General features: G+C 32.7%; 7 protein-coding genes across 7 annotated transcripts; 3 read left to right on the top strand and 4 right to left on the bottom strand.

Moving 5' to 3' along the window:
• Nucleotides 1–943: 943 nt before the first annotated feature.
• On the top strand, nucleotides 944–1,876 carry MTD1 (methylenetetrahydrofolate dehydrogenase (NAD(+)); the record flags this gene model as incomplete). Its single annotated transcript, XM_011276840.1, has 1 exon — nucleotides 944–1,876. The coding sequence occupies one exon, from the start codon at nucleotides 944–946 to the stop codon at nucleotides 1,874–1,876; it is 933 nt and encodes a 310-aa protein (XP_011275142.1).
• Nucleotides 1,877–2,053: 177 nt separating this feature from the next.
• On the bottom strand, nucleotides 2,054–3,010 carry RPF2 (rRNA-binding ribosome biosynthesis protein RPF2; the record flags this gene model as incomplete). Its single annotated transcript, XM_011276839.1, has 1 exon — nucleotides 2,054–3,010. One exon carries the CDS (start codon nucleotides 3,008–3,010, stop codon nucleotides 2,054–2,056), a length of 957 nt encoding a protein of 318 aa, XP_011275141.1.
• Nucleotides 3,011–3,537: 527 nt separating this feature from the next.
• NUP133 (Nup133p) lies at nucleotides 3,538–7,017 on the top strand (the record flags this gene model as incomplete). The annotated part of the gene is made up of 1 exon (XM_011276838.1): nucleotides 3,538–7,017. One exon carries the CDS (start codon nucleotides 3,538–3,540, stop codon nucleotides 7,015–7,017), a length of 3,480 nt encoding a protein of 1,159 aa, XP_011275140.1.
• A 1,184-nt stretch (nucleotides 7,018–8,201) lies between these two features.
• RPL3 (60S ribosomal protein uL3) lies at nucleotides 8,202–9,371 on the top strand (the record flags this gene model as incomplete). The annotated part of the gene is made up of 1 exon (XM_011276837.1): nucleotides 8,202–9,371. The coding sequence occupies one exon, from the start codon at nucleotides 8,202–8,204 to the stop codon at nucleotides 9,369–9,371; it is 1,170 nt and encodes a 389-aa protein (XP_011275139.1).
• A 683-nt stretch (nucleotides 9,372–10,054) lies between these two features.
• On the bottom strand, nucleotides 10,055–11,512 carry MSA1 (Msa1p; the record flags this gene model as incomplete). The annotated part of the gene is made up of 1 exon (XM_011276836.1): nucleotides 10,055–11,512. One exon carries the CDS (start codon nucleotides 11,510–11,512, stop codon nucleotides 10,055–10,057), a length of 1,458 nt encoding a protein of 485 aa, XP_011275138.1.
• A 1,579-nt stretch (nucleotides 11,513–13,091) lies between these two features.
• On the bottom strand, nucleotides 13,092–13,406 carry BN7_2564 (sumo domain-containing protein; the record flags this gene model as incomplete). Its single annotated transcript, XM_011276835.1, has 1 exon — nucleotides 13,092–13,406. One exon carries the CDS (start codon nucleotides 13,404–13,406, stop codon nucleotides 13,092–13,094), a length of 315 nt encoding a protein of 104 aa, XP_011275137.1.
• Nucleotides 13,407–14,226: 820 nt separating this feature from the next.
• On the bottom strand, nucleotides 14,227–15,921 carry BN7_2563 (sumo domain-containing protein; the record flags this gene model as incomplete). Its single annotated transcript, XM_011276834.1, has 1 exon — nucleotides 14,227–15,921. The coding sequence occupies one exon, from the start codon at nucleotides 15,919–15,921 to the stop codon at nucleotides 14,227–14,229; it is 1,695 nt and encodes a 564-aa protein (XP_011275136.1).
• Nucleotides 15,922–16,199: the final 278 nt, after the last annotated feature.

The raw sequence follows: 16,199 nt of genomic DNA, 5'->3' as shown, positions 1-16,199 counted from the left end.
CCCCTTCATCGAAAACGAATTCGTTTTGGTCTTTATGAAAAGGTTAGTATCATATGTTTGGTTTTTGCTGATTGCCATGTGAATCAAATCACAAAAATGCTATACTTACAAACCTGTACCATTTCCTTCGTAGAGAAAGTTAGTCCAAAGGATCATCTAGTTGAAATTTGGAATATACTCACTGGCTGGGATTGGTTACCTTTATGACCTCCCATTATTTTTCATATATGTAATATTGTTTCTTTGGGGATTCTGTTTATGTTGTGGTCTTGTTCCTCGAATAACTATACTCAAAAAACACAGTGATTCTTGATTCAAACGCCCAATAACCGAGCAAATGATTCAGAGATAATTGTCAGTTGGTTGTCTTCTGCTTCTCCTCAGCGATTGAATCCACAGTTGTCTTGTAATAAACTGATACGTTTCTAAACGAGCTACTTTGTACACATGAAAACGATCATATATCGAAGGTGAGAAAAAAACAAATATCACGAATCGGGAAAGTGTCTATATTCAGAAATCGTTACACAGCTGGCCTTTGGAGTATTTCAGTACATAATTTTTGATTATTGCAAAACAAATTCAATCCCAGTTTACAATAATCTTCATAGAAATAATCATTTTGTTCGATTAATGGTCTCAGAAACTAGATCGTGCCCTGGTCTTTAGAATTGTGACTTGTTACTGACATTTTCTTTAAATTTCAGTGCACTTCTGTCATAAAAACCCACGAGCAGTGATGTTGTCGTTACCAGAATGTGATAGATTCGAGTCAAAAAGAATTAATAGATTAATTAAAGCGTATGCCGTTTTGTATATAACAGAGATATATTCCGTCTTAAAACTTAATTCAACTTGATTTATAGCTTCAGGCATATTCAATATAGTCCCATTAGTCAAAGATTTCAACAATCGATAACAAAACTCCTCATTCATAGTCACAATGTCAGAAAAACCAGCAGGTCGTACTATTCTAGCTTCAGGTATTGCTAAAGGTTTCATTGAAGAAGTCGAAAATGGGGTCAAAGCGTTAGGAAGATCACCAAAGTTGGTTGGATTCTTAGCAAATGAAGATCCAGCTGCTCAAATGTATGCTGATTGGACAGGTAAAACTTCAGAGTCTTTAGGTTTCACTTATGAACTAAGAGTTGTTAAAAAAGATGATTTAGAGGAAGCCATTATAGAAGCTAATGAAGATGATGCAATTGATGGTATAATGGTTTATTTCCCTGTCTTTGGTAACAGACAAGATCAATATTTACAGCAAGTTGTGTCATTAGAAAAAGATGTTGAAGGTCTTAATCATAAATACATTCAAAATATGTATCATAATGTTAGATTTTTAGATGCTGAAGAATCACAAAAATCTATTTTACCTTGTACACCTTTAGCTGTTGTTAAGATCTTGGAATATTTAGGTGCTTATAATAACTTACTTCCATATGGTAACAGATTGTACGGTAAACAAGTTGTGGTTGTTAATAGATCAGAAATTGTTGGTCGTCCACTTGCCGCATTATTAGCCAATGATGGGGCTACAGTGTTTTCTGTTGATTTAGATGGTATTCAAAGATTCACTAGAGGTGAAGGTTTAAAATTGAAGAGACATCAAGTCGTTGATGTAGATTCAACTTTAGAGGAAGTCTCAAAAAATGCAGATGTTATTGTCACTGGTGTCCCATCTGCAAACTATAAATTCCCTAAAGAATTTGTTAAAGATGGTGCTATTGTTGTGAACTTTTCAAGTGAGAAGAATTTTAACCCAGATGTAAAAGAAAGAGCAAGTCTTTACGTCCCAATGATTGGTAAAGTCACCATTGCAATGTTATTGAGAAACTTGCTAAGATTGGCAAGCAACAGAAGCTCAAAAAAATAGAGTTTTGAAACTTGTACATTATTATAATTATTAGACTTCATTTCATTTGTACATTAATTACTTTAATAAAAATAAATATGACTTACGAATATAAGATTAGTAGTAAAATCAATTTATATTATATGCAGATTAATCCCATTTATCCAATTATTATACACTTTATGACTCAATAAAAGCTTAGATTTTAACCTTTTTGGCGACTGGTTCATTAGCTGGTTCATCGTCATAGACTGGATCATCAAAGTCATCACCAACTTGATCATATCTCTTTTTCAAACCTTTCATTTTTCTAGTTTGTAAATTGTTTAATTCTTGTTTACCAACATGGATTCTACCAATCTTATCACCCATGATATCAACTTCGACATTCTTTCTAACTTTAGCTTCTAATTGTTTTGGTCTCTTCATAGCTTCTTTTTCAATATCTGGTGAAGCATGTTCAAATCTACCAATAGCAAAATCTAATCTTGGGCCAATTTCATTCAATTCTACTCTTGGAATTTTTTGTCCACTCTTATATGTCTTTAAAAGATAAACTCTGAAATTGACTTGAGGTAATGGTTCACCTTCTTGGAAATCAGCAGCGGTTATTGAAATCATATGTTGCAAACCGGCAACATCTTGTAAATCTGTGGTTTGACCTCTGAAGAAATCTAAGAACAATGATTTTATTTGTTTGTAAACTGGATGTGTATCGAAAACAGCACCATTAAATGTAAACATTGGTTTTAAACCAATAGCAAAAGTTGATTTTCTGAAGTCTTGTAATAATTTATAATTATCCGATATTAGAAGTTCAATCATATCATACATTTTATATCCAAAAGTTCTAACAAAAGTTAAGTTATTCTTTCTTTTTTTACTTGAACTTGAAAACACTATTAATGAAGCATCGTTCTTTTCAGAGAAAAATTCTAATTTTGAAACATCTTCAAAAGGTCTAACTTCATTTTTTTTAGTGAAACGTTTGATATCTGGTTTCTTCAAGGCACTTAAATCAACCATAGCATCATGTAATAATTTATTACTAGTAGCACCTGGAACAAATAAAGCTTGTTTGGTATTTTCAACAAGTTTTGCTTCTTTATTTTTCAAAGCTCTTTTAGAACGAGCATTTTTTGGTTGACTGTTCATTAATGTTAGTGAATGATCTCAGAATCATACTAGTAGCATTTCAGTGACTTACACAGTTCTGATCATTATGAATACCTTTGTTTCCTTGTATCGTTTGATTGATATCAGTATTATACCTATAAAAAAAATTTCTGCATATCTATATAATTTTTTTTATGAGATGAGCTGACTTCCGACCTATGAACGTGACTTTACAGAAGAAATTAATATGATTCTTGGTACTACAGCAGTTATAGAGTTGATTTAAAGACAAATGATGGTAATGTGATTATATATATGGATTTAAGTGCCTTAGAATTGTCACCACCTTGAGAAAGATTTTCAAGATGAATCTTTATCAATTTTAACTACGGTCGGAACTTCTTTCCTTACCCTGAAGGCTGAGATGTGAAAAGTCTATTCGCGAATATTTGTTATTATTGTTAGTGCTTTAAATTTTGAACTCTATTGATCTGAATCGAAAACATAAACAATTGAACAGTTGCATCAACGTCTTTCGTTAGTCACTTTGTGATAATTGATATACAATGACTGGAAGGGCAGCATTTAGCGCGAGAAAATTTGCCACTTCAAATGCCGGTAATCGTGGTTCTGGGTCTGATCTAAGGAATCCAACAAGCTCTGAAGGTTCCAAAATTAGTGAAAATAAATTCACAAACACTGCTACTGAATTGACCAGAAACTCAAAATACGTCGTTTCCAAACTTGCTGCTTCTCCTTTGGCTCTCTTCGGATCAAATACTACAGATATAAAAGGACAAATTGATGAACATACTGGACATGGGTTATTAGCTTCTGATGAATTGATACATATTTGGAAATACGATTCACCAGATAGCATACCGAATACAATTCAAATACCTGTAATTCCACCAAATAATGGGTTTGCACCACTTGCTGTTCTTGTTTCTCCAGCCGCTGGTAGCTCAGAACCGGGTCTTGTTTCAATCAATTCACATACAGGTTATATAAGATTTTATGAAAACGTCGGAGAAGCTTCATCGTTTGGTCTATTACACCATTTCAAAGGTATTGAATTTCAATTGTCACTATATGATCATGAAAGTATTCAAATAGCTGAAAATGTTGAACCTGCAGGTATAATCTTAACAACATCAACGGGTAGAGTAATTTTATTATCTTTAAGAAATTCAGCTGGTAAACCATTCATTTCATCTTCAGAGATTGTTCACAGACAAACTGGATTTTTCAGTACTTCATTAGCATCATATAAACATATTGTCTCCATAAATGCAGCTGCAATCTTGGGTCATGGTGAAAGAGTGATGACTACAATTACAAGAGGTGGTGATTTTCAAGTTTGGTCATGTGCTAGGGATGGTCAATCAAAACAAGTATACCAGAATGATCTACTACCAACATTGGTTGATCACGTTAAGGACTTATATCCAGCTGCTGTCAATTCATTGGAAATTTTAGATATGACAATATTGCCAAATTTTAAAGATCAAGATGCTTTTTTGGTTCTCACAAGTTTTTCAAATGGATCTAATGAGACATTTTATCTTTTATTTACCATACGAAAAGATATTGATCAATTACTTATCGTTTCTGCTTACAAATTGAATACATTTACATCACCATACAACAAACAACCAAGATTATATGTTCCAGCTCCAGGCACAACTGGGTTTATTCTTTTTGATAATTCTGTTGTATTATCAGAGCTTGTCCAAAAACTTGATCATACTTCTAGTTTGAAGAAAAGATGGGAAGATATAGTTACTTTCAAAAGTGATATAGGATTTATTGGTGCTGGTCCTGAAGATCAAGTAATTACAGATGGTTCTGTTTCTAAGTTATCATCATTGAATGTTATTGCAGCAAGAACTGGTATTTTAAAGATTGATAGATTACAAACTGTCGAAGAGCCTGATGAGAATCCAATTGAAGAAGGTTCTTACTTAAAATCACATGTGGAACAAGCAATCTTCTATGGGGGAAATACACAAAATCCAATCAAATTTGATTTTTCCGATGAAATCAACATTGATTCTCAAAGGATTGAAAATGATCTTCTACAAGTCAGTGAAGAAATTTTGAACTCAAAATCAAGTTATTTACCACCAAGATTGTCTTCTCTACAAGATCATTTAGATTTAAGAAAGAGAAATCTTGAAAAATTGCTAAGATATACGGCTTTCAATTTTAATGATATAATTGATGATAGGGTTAAGTTCCAATTGATCGCTTCTCTTGAGAAAGCTACTGCTGCTAAAAACTTTCACCAAGTTGTCTCATCATACCAGTTTAATGAAAAGCTTTCAAATATTATCAATAAGTCATTTTCAACTGGATTTGACGAATTGTTACTACATCATTTGGATCAGATCAATTCTGTTGTATCTGATATATTGAAACAGACATCTAAGGTTACTGGATTAGAAATCATTGCTGCTGAAATTGCTGCTGGTGTTTACTATAGTGTTTTAGAAGCAGAGAAAGAATATAGATACGATCTATTCAACTTAGATTTGTCAAAGAGCGGTCTTGTTGAACCATGGTATACTACTGATTCTATTGCTGTTCATATTGATGAAGCCTTCACAAAACTCATACCAGTTTCCAAAGATGCTTCAGATACTGATACATCAAAAAGATTAATTACATTGACTGAAATTTTGTTTTACAATTACCAACAAAAAATATCATGGTTAGAAGCACAATCACCAAAGACAAAAGCTATTAAAGACACACTTTCTAATGATCAAAATATATATCAAGCAAGATCAGGTGTATGGACTAAGAGTTTGATTTTAGTTGGCGCCAAAACTGAAGCATTGGCTATTGCAGAAACCTATAATGATTTGAAGTCACTCGTTGAAATATCAGAAGATGATCGTGAAAACACTAAGGACGAAGAATTGAATCATGTTTTGTTGAGATTTGATCATTATTTCCACAAATTTGGTTACGAATTTGCACAAACTTTGTACAACTATTATATTTCATCAGGTAAATATCAAGTTTTATTACTATCATTCCAACAATACGCAGAATTCTTGCAAAGATTTTTCACTGAAAATGATCATGGTGAGATCTCCTGGATCAGAGATATCTTAGATGGTGACTTCGCAAAAGCTTCAAGTGTTCTTTATGATGTGAGTCAGACAAATGATGAATCTCAAGGAAAGAGACATTTACAATTAAGTATCGCTAAATTGGGAGCATTAGCTGCAATCGGTGATGAAGGAAGAAATAATCATAATGATGTATTATTAGATGATATTCAACAACAGTTAGATTATGTGGAAGTTCAAAACATTGCAATTACACAACTTTCAGAATTTATGAGATCCGATAGTGATCCATCTGCTCAAATTGACTCAATCTCCAGAGAAGTTCTTAAACCTTTTTATAAAGACCAACAATTCACCATTATTGAAGATTCATTCAAAAGGGCTTTAGGAAGGTTGTTATCAAATAAATCATTATCTGTTTCAGAGTTGGTGGATATTTTTACACTTTTGAGTACCAATGATGATAACAAAGCAAATCATTTCTATGCTTTGAAGCTCTTACATTTATCAAACTTATCAAATGATGAAAAATTGCTGTCTGAAAAACTTGTTTGGAAGAGGGCACTATTAAGTGACGATTGGGAACACATTTTAAACTTGACTCATAAGACAGATGACTTTATCAAAGAAAAAGCTGAAGAAACCGTGTTGTTTGTGACTCTTGAAAAATTGTTCCAAGATAAACTTTATTTGCCTAATGCAGGTTATAGTGTCTCTTTACCAAATATAGATGAACTACTCAAAGATGTTGATGATCAAGCCTTACTTTCAAGATTTAAATATATTGGTGGCAATGAAGTATTTAAATTACATCAAGAATTCTCTCATGAAAATGAAGTCATTCAAAACTTGAGGGCATTGGGTATCGAAAAATGGATCAAAGCTTTGATAGGTACATCTCATGAAAGAAGTGGGGCTTTGGAAGTTGTTAACTACAATACATTAACCATTGAAAGTAACGAATAAATCTGAACAAAATGGTGCTCATTAGAATAAAAATATACTGTACATTATAAATAAATCATTCATTAAAAGTTAATCATCAATTTTGTAGATATAAACTAATCATTAATATTGTGTATAAATTTGGCGTTAATTCATTGGTCTTCCTCTATTCTCAATCTCACTAGTGTTTCTGGGAGTGGTGGATCTTCTTTGTTCTCAAAATCTTCTGCTGAAAAGGTTGGTAGACTCACTTAATTTTAAAGTTAGTAATCAATTTCTGGATAATGTAAAACAATAAACATACTAGACGCCAAAGATGCAGCTTTTATAACGTTATTCCAGTTAGATACTATTAGAGCCACCGCTAATTTTTGAGTTAGTTATAAATATATAGGCTAAGCTTCTTTTAAAGTTATACTCACCTTCAGATCCGTTAGATAGGGTCTCTAGTTTGTTCTCAAGCTGTTCTAGTTGTGTGGCTAAATTTGATGATAGTTGGTCCATCTGTTGGAATGATTCAAGTTCTCTTTGTTTTTCTCTAATCCTTTGGGGTAATGACATTCTGAAGTTTGTATGACTTGATGAAAAATGGAGTATATGTAACGACGTATAAGCTATCAATGTTCATAGATAAATTATGTATAACGTTTGTTTACTATTCAACTACTATATTTACATTTTTACGCGACTTCGCAACATCCATCTGTTTTACGCTATTTGCCCGTAATAGAGACAGAACGCAATTTCACCACTATATTATCTTTTATATCACTATTAGTCACGAAGGCTACGAACGTTTTGTATAACGGTTTTGTTTCGTTCTTGTGAACATTGAATACTTAACTTCTAAGAGGATAGTATACTTCAACAAAATATTGAAGTTAAGAGGTAATCCATGAAGACTACAGCATAAAATCTATCGTACTAGGCGTCCACGGTCTGCACATTTGGATTCGCGAAATCGGAGTCAAAATCTGCCTCTTCTAAGTTCTAACAGTGTCCATAACAAATCTGATCTAGCAGCAGCTGCAGCTGCAGAAATTCGAGCAGTTGCCCTACTTTAATGCTGTTCTGAAATTTACGCCTGAAAAGTTTTTTCACAACAAATCGTGAAGATATAAAATTTTTCAAATTTTTCAGTACTTTATCTTCTACCTTTATTGTTTAACCAGCTAAAACATACTAACCAAATCAAATAGTCAATCATGTCTCACAGAAAGTACGAAGCACCACGTCACGGTTCCTTAGGTTTCTTACCAAGAAAGAGAGCTGCCTCAATCAGAGGTAGAGTTAAATCATTCCCAAGAGATGACAAAACCAAACCAGTTCATTTAACTGCTACTTTAGGTTACAAAGCTGGTATGTCAACTATTGTTCGTGATTTAGACCGTCCAGGTTCTAAAATGCACAAACGTGAAATTGTTGAAGCTGTCACTGTTGTTGATACTCCACCAGTTGTTGTCGTCGGTGTTGTCGGTTACGTTGAAACTCCAAGAGGTTTAAGATCATTAACCACTGTCTGGGCTGAACATTTATCAGATGAAATTAAACGTCGTTTCTACAAAAACTGGTACAAATCCAAAAAGAAGGCTTTCACCAAATATGCTGCTAAATACGCTAACAAAAACGGTGAACAAATTGAACGTGAATTGGCTAGAATTACCAAATACGCTACTGTTGTTAGAGTTTTAGTTCACACTCAAGTCAAAAAAACTCCATTAGTTCAAAAGAAAGCTCATTTAGCTGAAATCCAAGTTAACGGTGGTTCAATTGCTGACAAAGTTAACTGGGCTAGAGAACACTTTGAAAAAACTGTTTCAGTTGATTCAGTTATTGAACAAAATGAAAACATTGATGTTATCGCTGTTACCAAAGGTCATGGTTTCGAAGGTGTTACTCACAGATGGGGTACTACCAGATTACCACGTAAAACTCATAGAGGTTTACGTAAAGTTGCTTGTATTGGTGCTTGGCATCCATCCCATGTCCAATGGACTGTTGCTCGTGCTGGTCAAAATGGTTACCATTCAAGAACTTCAATCAACCACAAAGTTTACAGAGTTGGTAGAGGTGATGATGAAGCCAATGCTGCTACTGAATTTGACCGTACCAAAAAAACTATTACTCCATTAGGTGGTTTCGTTCATTACGGTGAAGTTAAAAACGATTTCGTTATCTTAAAAGGTTCTATCCCAGGTCCAAAAAAGAGAGTTGTTACTTTAAGAAAATCATTATACACTGATACTTCAAGAAGAGCTTTAGAACAAGTTACCTTAAAATGGATCGATACTGCTTCTAAATTCGGTAAAGGTAGATTCCAAACCCCAGCTGAAAAACATGCTTTCTTAGGTACTTTGAAAAAAGACTTAGAATAAATTCAGTATTGAATTCGTTCTAGTTTTTCAGTATAATTAAATGAAGATTGTTGAATAGTTATAATTTTATAATACAAATTTTTATGCTTCTAATGTTATTGTAGACTTGAAACTAATTTTTTCATTATTACTGATCATCTGTACATGTTTTAATATAAATCACTTGAAAGCAAAATAGCAGAATTAGTGATTTGAAAATGATTTATAATACTTCGTGTATTAATTATGCTAATTCTTCTGTCTATTCTATGTTGTCGATGAGATTGTTCATCTTTAATAAGGTATTTATTAGCATTTCAACCTCTAGTGTTATAAGTACTAGTAGCTATTAGCTAATTGATTCTGGTCTACATATTGTTAGATTGATCAAAAATAATCAGATATATTTAAATCTAGAACTAAATAAACTTAACTTATAACAAAACTTAAATAAAACTTAAATAAAACTCGAATTAAACAAATAATTAAAAACTAAAATACTGGACGTATGAAACTAAACCCACGCAACATGAAGTGAATAAACCAAATCAAATCAAATCAAGAAACTTGAACATTTGAATAAATCAGAAATGAAAAAAACCAATCAAAAATATTAAAACCAACCTGTAATCTTTATACCTCAATGAATATCAATGATGATATTTTAATCTATATTTTCCCTAGCCAGTCCTCAAAAACAAAGACTAAACACTGCGACGAATCATCTTAATCAATGCATTTCTTGCATCATGTGTAACACTTTCATCTTCAAATTCATCTTGATTATGAACACCAGCATCATTCATGAAATCAGTATTTTGAGTAGGATCAAAAGTTTGACTAAAATCACCAACCAGTGGATCAGAAGTCATTTGTGAAGGTTGAATAAACGTCTCATAATCTTCGGATGATAAATTTGGACTCAAAACACTTCCAATAGATATTGATGATTCTTTTACTTCATTGATATTTGATAAAGACCCTGTTCTTGGTAAATTAAAAGAGCCTTGTTTTATAGACATCAGAGATTCATGTCTTGTGAATGGTGGTCTTGGTAAATTTGTGTTTTGAATGGATTTTTTAGTTTCTGTCTTTACCTTGACAATTTGAGCTTGTCCATGTTCATCAATTGAAAAACTTAATTTATATTCATTTTTAGATGGTGAAGAGGCGTTTAATGGTGTATTTGAAGTGGCTTGAGGCTTTAAAACTGGTGAATTAACTGGATTTTTTGGAACTTTTTCCATTTTTGGTAATTTAGCTTTTGGCGGTTCTCTGAACTGGCCTTTGATATCTGGTAAATCAATTGGTTTCATTTGAAATTTGATAGGACTTGAAGATAATGGATTTGGTGATGATTGATTAGCATAATAACCTTGATATAGAGGTGATGATTGAATGATTGATGAAAAGCATGAAGAAGCATATGAATTTGGGGTCATTGGAGATGATGATAAATATGTGTTTGATTTTTGATTTTCCTTTTTAGCAGAACTTTTAAGTTTATTTTGTTGACTGTTAACTCCAGAACCTCTTTTAACACTAGACATTGGTGATGATAACAAAAGACTTGGATTGACAGATTCATTGATAACTTTTTCCAAGCCACCTTCACTTGTCAACAAATGAATGTTTTCTTGTGTGTTCATGGTGACTTTATTAGGAGTCTTGAATTCATTTCTGGGATTCATGATTTTAGATTTTGGTGTTGTTGAAGACAATGTAAGAGAATGAATTGAATTGGAAGCAGCTGATGATGTTGTGCTATTGATTTTTTTCTGCTTTTTTGTTGGAGATCTATCAATCTCATCATCCAGTTTCATGATTAATCCACCCTTTGGTGATGGATTTTCTTTAGATCTTTGAGGTGGAGAGCTATTTGATTCTCTTCTTTTGACACCCCTTAAAGGTGATATTCTCATCAGTGGAGCACTAGCTTTTGGTGTACCTTGTTTAACAACAGCGGCAGACAAATGAGCAGCTGGACTTGGTTGGTCATCTGAACTAGTTGGGCATTTAGGAGGTCTTCCACGGCGGCGCTTCTGTGGAGGTGTGGTATTGTTGAACGTGATCTGATGAGAAAATTCAGGGAGCTTCTTTGGATGTTCTTGGTTAATGTTTGATTGTTCACCCAATTGTTGTGAAAGACTAAAATACTCCATGCTGGCGCTTATGTGTTAGTAAACATGATTCTGAAGTAAACATCAGGAAAGAGAAATCACTTACTTCACTGTTGATGAATTGGAATTTGGATATAATAACGTCATGTGTAGCTATCTCAGAGTAAGAGCTGGTGATCAGTGACTGTTCACTTGGTAAACCCCTAAATCTGTATTTAATGAATCTCTTTATTTATCTGGACCAAGTAAGTAATGGTGACAGGATTGAAGATATGAATGAGTGAATTCCAAGAAGATAAAATCTATTTGAATCAATTTTAACCCTGATAATTCGTATTGAGTTTAGTTATTGGATCTGATCGTTGCTGTGTTGAAGTAAAATCTGGTGTTGGAAGAATTAAAGATATTTGAATTTTGTTTCCAAGGTATCAATAATCAAACCCCAAATATGAAATTTGATTTGAAAATTGAAAGTTCCACCTGTAATTTATTTGTTTCAATTTGGAAAAAGTTCCTTTAAAAGCTAATGATATGCATTTTTTCAGATTGAACTCATCACTTCTTCTTTAGGTAACTTAATTATTATACAAAAAATTAAAAGTTTCGCGTCGACGAAATTTTAAAACGCCAAAAAAAGACGCGATAAGTATGGTTTGGACACTACCTTCCTAGTTAGGAAAGACCCATTTGAAGACAACATAAAATGTGATTTAGCTGGTAAATTCAGGGCGCGAAAAGATTAAATTTGATGAGTTTTTTTGAGCTTTTCAAATTGTACAGGGAAAATCAATAAAACCCCGCGATAATTCATCAGGACGATCTTCCGTTCATCGCAACATTGGTCTCCATAATATTGATAGGAATATTTCAAACCTCATTTCCCAGAAAATGTGTGGCATTACCTACTTTTGAAGTTCTTCGAAAAGATGCTAGAACTAGCTTCGTACTGCAAATATAAATTTGATAGATGGCCAAAACAGCAAAATGAGGTTACTGGACTGTGTGGTGTGAAGCGTAATCTTCGCAATTTAAATTTGAAGAAGCCCATTTTAATGTTGTAGCGTTTAGATATAAGTTTAAATCGAAATGGCTATAATCTGAATCCATAGCCTCCGCTTATTTTCATGAAATAAAATCTGTCAAATCTGACCTTTGACAAGTGAAATTTGAGACCGGAAGTCCACCAACTAACATGTGCTCAGTCAGTATTGAGTCCATTTGGAATAGAATAGCATAATTGTTTTAAAGTTTATTTTTTGAATATTTTATCTATAAGATATCATTGTAACAATTTAATAGCTTTTGTATTAACACGAACAAAATAAGCTCTAATTTACATATTATGCAAAAATCCTAATTTTTAAGATCGGAAACTTTTGAATCAAGTTATGCTCATTTAAAGGCCCCTTTAAGCCCGAAAACGCCATTTCATCTTCAGAACATCATGGAGACGATAGATGACCATATCTTAACTCAAGTATATCCGATATAATAATACCAATTGGACTTCAAATAGCAAACTAACCAACGAAGCAGCAACAATTTTAGAAATAAACAATAAAAAAATAAAATGGGAATAATTAAGCATTATTCTTGAAAGTAAACTTTACTGATCTTTAAATTAACAGCAATAATAATAACCACCATCTGTTTGAGAAGTAACGTCAACAACATCAGCATTAACCATACCAGAATCTCTTGGAGTTGAATTGATAGAAATGGTACGACCATCTAACGAAAATTTAATTGTTTCAATGTCAACATTAGCATGTTCAGCAAATGTTTCGGCAATCTTTCTTAACTTAGTTGTTGGTTTTAGTGCAAAGTATAATTTATTATCTAAACCATGAAATGCAATTTTGATTTTATCACCAACCCTAGTACTTGTATCAGAGTCTTGAACATCATTAGCTGTGATATCTCCATTGGTTGACATTGTTTTGCTTTGTGTAATTTACTGTGATATTTTATTGTGGTTTATTGATTGTAACGTGTGATATGATGTGATGGTTGAAAGGGGAAATTTGAAAATGAAATAGGTGAAGAACTCAAGATCTCTTGGATATCAGATACAATTTGAATAGTTGATAGATGATAGATGATGATGAGCTTGTGGCTACAGGTTGAATGTTGTGTAACTAATGCGTTTGTACTTCAAATCATGGAAAAGTGGGGTTTGGTGATCTTTGTTGCTTTGTTTTCATGAGAAAAAAGAAGTTGAAGAAATTTTTCGCCCATGTTTTTTTTGTTTGGGAGAAGTGCCCGAAAGAAGAAGTTACAATTTTACATCAAGAGTCGCGGTGTATAATGTATAGTGTATGTATGGTGTACGCAATTAAAAATTATCGAAAACCGGAATTTGGCAGACGGCTAGAACAAATAGCTAGATCCTTCTAGTTTTAAATTGTAATTTGAATGTTTTAATCTTAGTTGTTGCTCCTTACAACACGTACTATACAATTGTGTTTACTTTCAAGAAAAATTGGCTAGTCAACACCAGTACTCCAATGTTAGCAAGTTAACTCCAGTGAAGCCACTAACTCTCAATCCATGTTTTGATATATATAGTATAAAATATGTACAGCTATAAGCTATATATTATATATACTATATATTATCAAGTTCGACAATAATATTAGTTTCAATAAATTTGAATTACACATATATTGTTGGCTATTTATTTACTACAATTGCGCTCTTGTAGGCTACTATCAATCAATCAAATCTTGAACCATAGTTTATCATAAATATAAGATTTACGTACTTTCTTGTGGTAGAATTACCTCAACTTTTGATCCGTTCTGTAAGCCTGTAATCAAGGGAGTATCATGTCTTTTCAAAATTTTCCCTTCAAATTTGAAAGTAAGCTCTTTCCAATTCAACTTATTCTTCGATGCATATATTTCAAATACCTTCTTTAGTTTAATTTTTAATTTGGCTTTCAAATATACTGGCCTAAATTTGTTACTGGTATCAGTAAGAACAAATGTTACCACATCTGGTTCCGCATTCAACACATTGATTTCATTTGACTGATTTTTGGAAGCATTTATTGAATTAGGAGTATCAGTAGGTTCGATAACTCTTTTTAAAAACCTCAATGTAGCTTCTGAATTCTGTGGGTGTTTGCTTTTGAAATCATTCAAAACAGATTTGAATGTTTCATTTTGACCTAAAGAAAATGAAAATTCTTCGAAATCGGTACCAGTAACTTTGAATTCGAACGTTAATAAATCATTAGTTGGTGGTCTTTGCGTCCCAATGTTATTCTCTGTACTTGTTTGTGTATCAGATATGGTATTCTCATCCCACGCTTGGCTGTTATCCAAAAATGTTTGAGCGTTATTGTCTTTTAATGGTGTTTCAATATTTCTTTCAATTGATTGTTGATTAGCAGCAGGAAAATCTGTTGACTCGTCAATTATACTAGTGTTTGATTCTATTACTGGAATGTCTGTTGATTTTGAGATGTTTTGATCAATATTTATTTCTAAATTTTGACTTTGGACAGCGTTTTCAATTTCAGTATCATTTGTATCATCTTGATTCTGTAAATTTTGTGATTCTCCTCTCAAAGTTGATGATACCAGTACATTGTCTATTGTTTCATGTTTGTTTTGATCTGCTTTCTCTCTGTTCAAACTGTTTGATGGGTCTTTCCCTATAATCAAACTTGTTGTTTCCTCGTCATTTATACCTTCCATGATTGTATCACCGTCTTCATCATTTGATTCGAGCATGGATGTAATGGATATACTTCCGAAAACTCTTGAGCTGGAACTACTTGAAGCCACTTCTTGATCTCCAGAATTTGAAATATCTTTGCTATTTTCTCCTTCTGGGTTGGGTATTTTGGAGTCTGAGTCCATTTGCGAATTTCTGTCCCATGTCAAAGGTTCACCATCATGTTGTACTTCAAAAGTTATTCCATTACTTAACTCCAAATTGCTCAAAATTGTTTCATCATTAATTTCAGTTAGTGAGTTTTGACCATTGACCTTTAAAATAGAAGTGACATTTCTATCAGTAGCTCTTTGAAACTTTTCTTTTAATCCAAATATTTTATCGGTCCTTTTCATGTTCAATACAACACAAACACTGGAATTCTCTACCTTGATAATAATTGTGATGTTTGGATTAGCCTCTTCTAGCTTCTCTATGGCTTTGGTAATTGCATTTGCAAATGTCCATGACGGGGTTGATATACTTGAAAATTTTGCCTCTATTGATACCGTATCTTTGTCGTGAGCTTGTAAGTGCCTTGGAGTTGAATTAATATCTAACCTTTGATCTCCCAACTTGAGGTTTATTTGTGTTAATGGTTGATTATGTGCACCCGCAAACTCCTTAGCTATTAGATAAAATCTAGCATTCTGGTCATATATAGTGAGGAAGTCTTCTCCTATCTCAGTTGGAACTTTGAAACCAAGCCGTATGTAATCTGTAGCCATTTGTTCAATACTAATAAATCACGTTAAGTTGGAATAATAAAAAAATTGAAGTATTATATGAGATAATGTTAAGAATGAAGCAACTTGAGTCTGATTTTTCTTCCTATAGCAAAGTTTCGATATCAAGGATATAATCAATTGATATTCTATTTTATTGAATTGTACCTTTCAAATGCACTATAATGGTTAAGAATCAGATGTTTTGTTTTTATTGTTGTGTTTTGTTTTTTTGTTTTTCAAAAAAAACAAATACAAAATATTTGATAACACAGGAATCA

The sequence above is a fragment of the Wickerhamomyces ciferrii genome, contig 00061 (genome assembly GCF_000313485.1).
Source record: "Wickerhamomyces ciferrii WGS project CAIF00000000 data, strain NRRL Y-1031 F-60-10, contig 00061, whole genome shotgun sequence".
Lineage (NCBI taxonomy): Eukaryota > Fungi > Ascomycota > Saccharomycetes > Phaffomycetales > Wickerhamomycetaceae > Hansenula > Hansenula ciferrii.
This window is presented reverse-complemented; position numbering and strand designations above follow the sequence as displayed.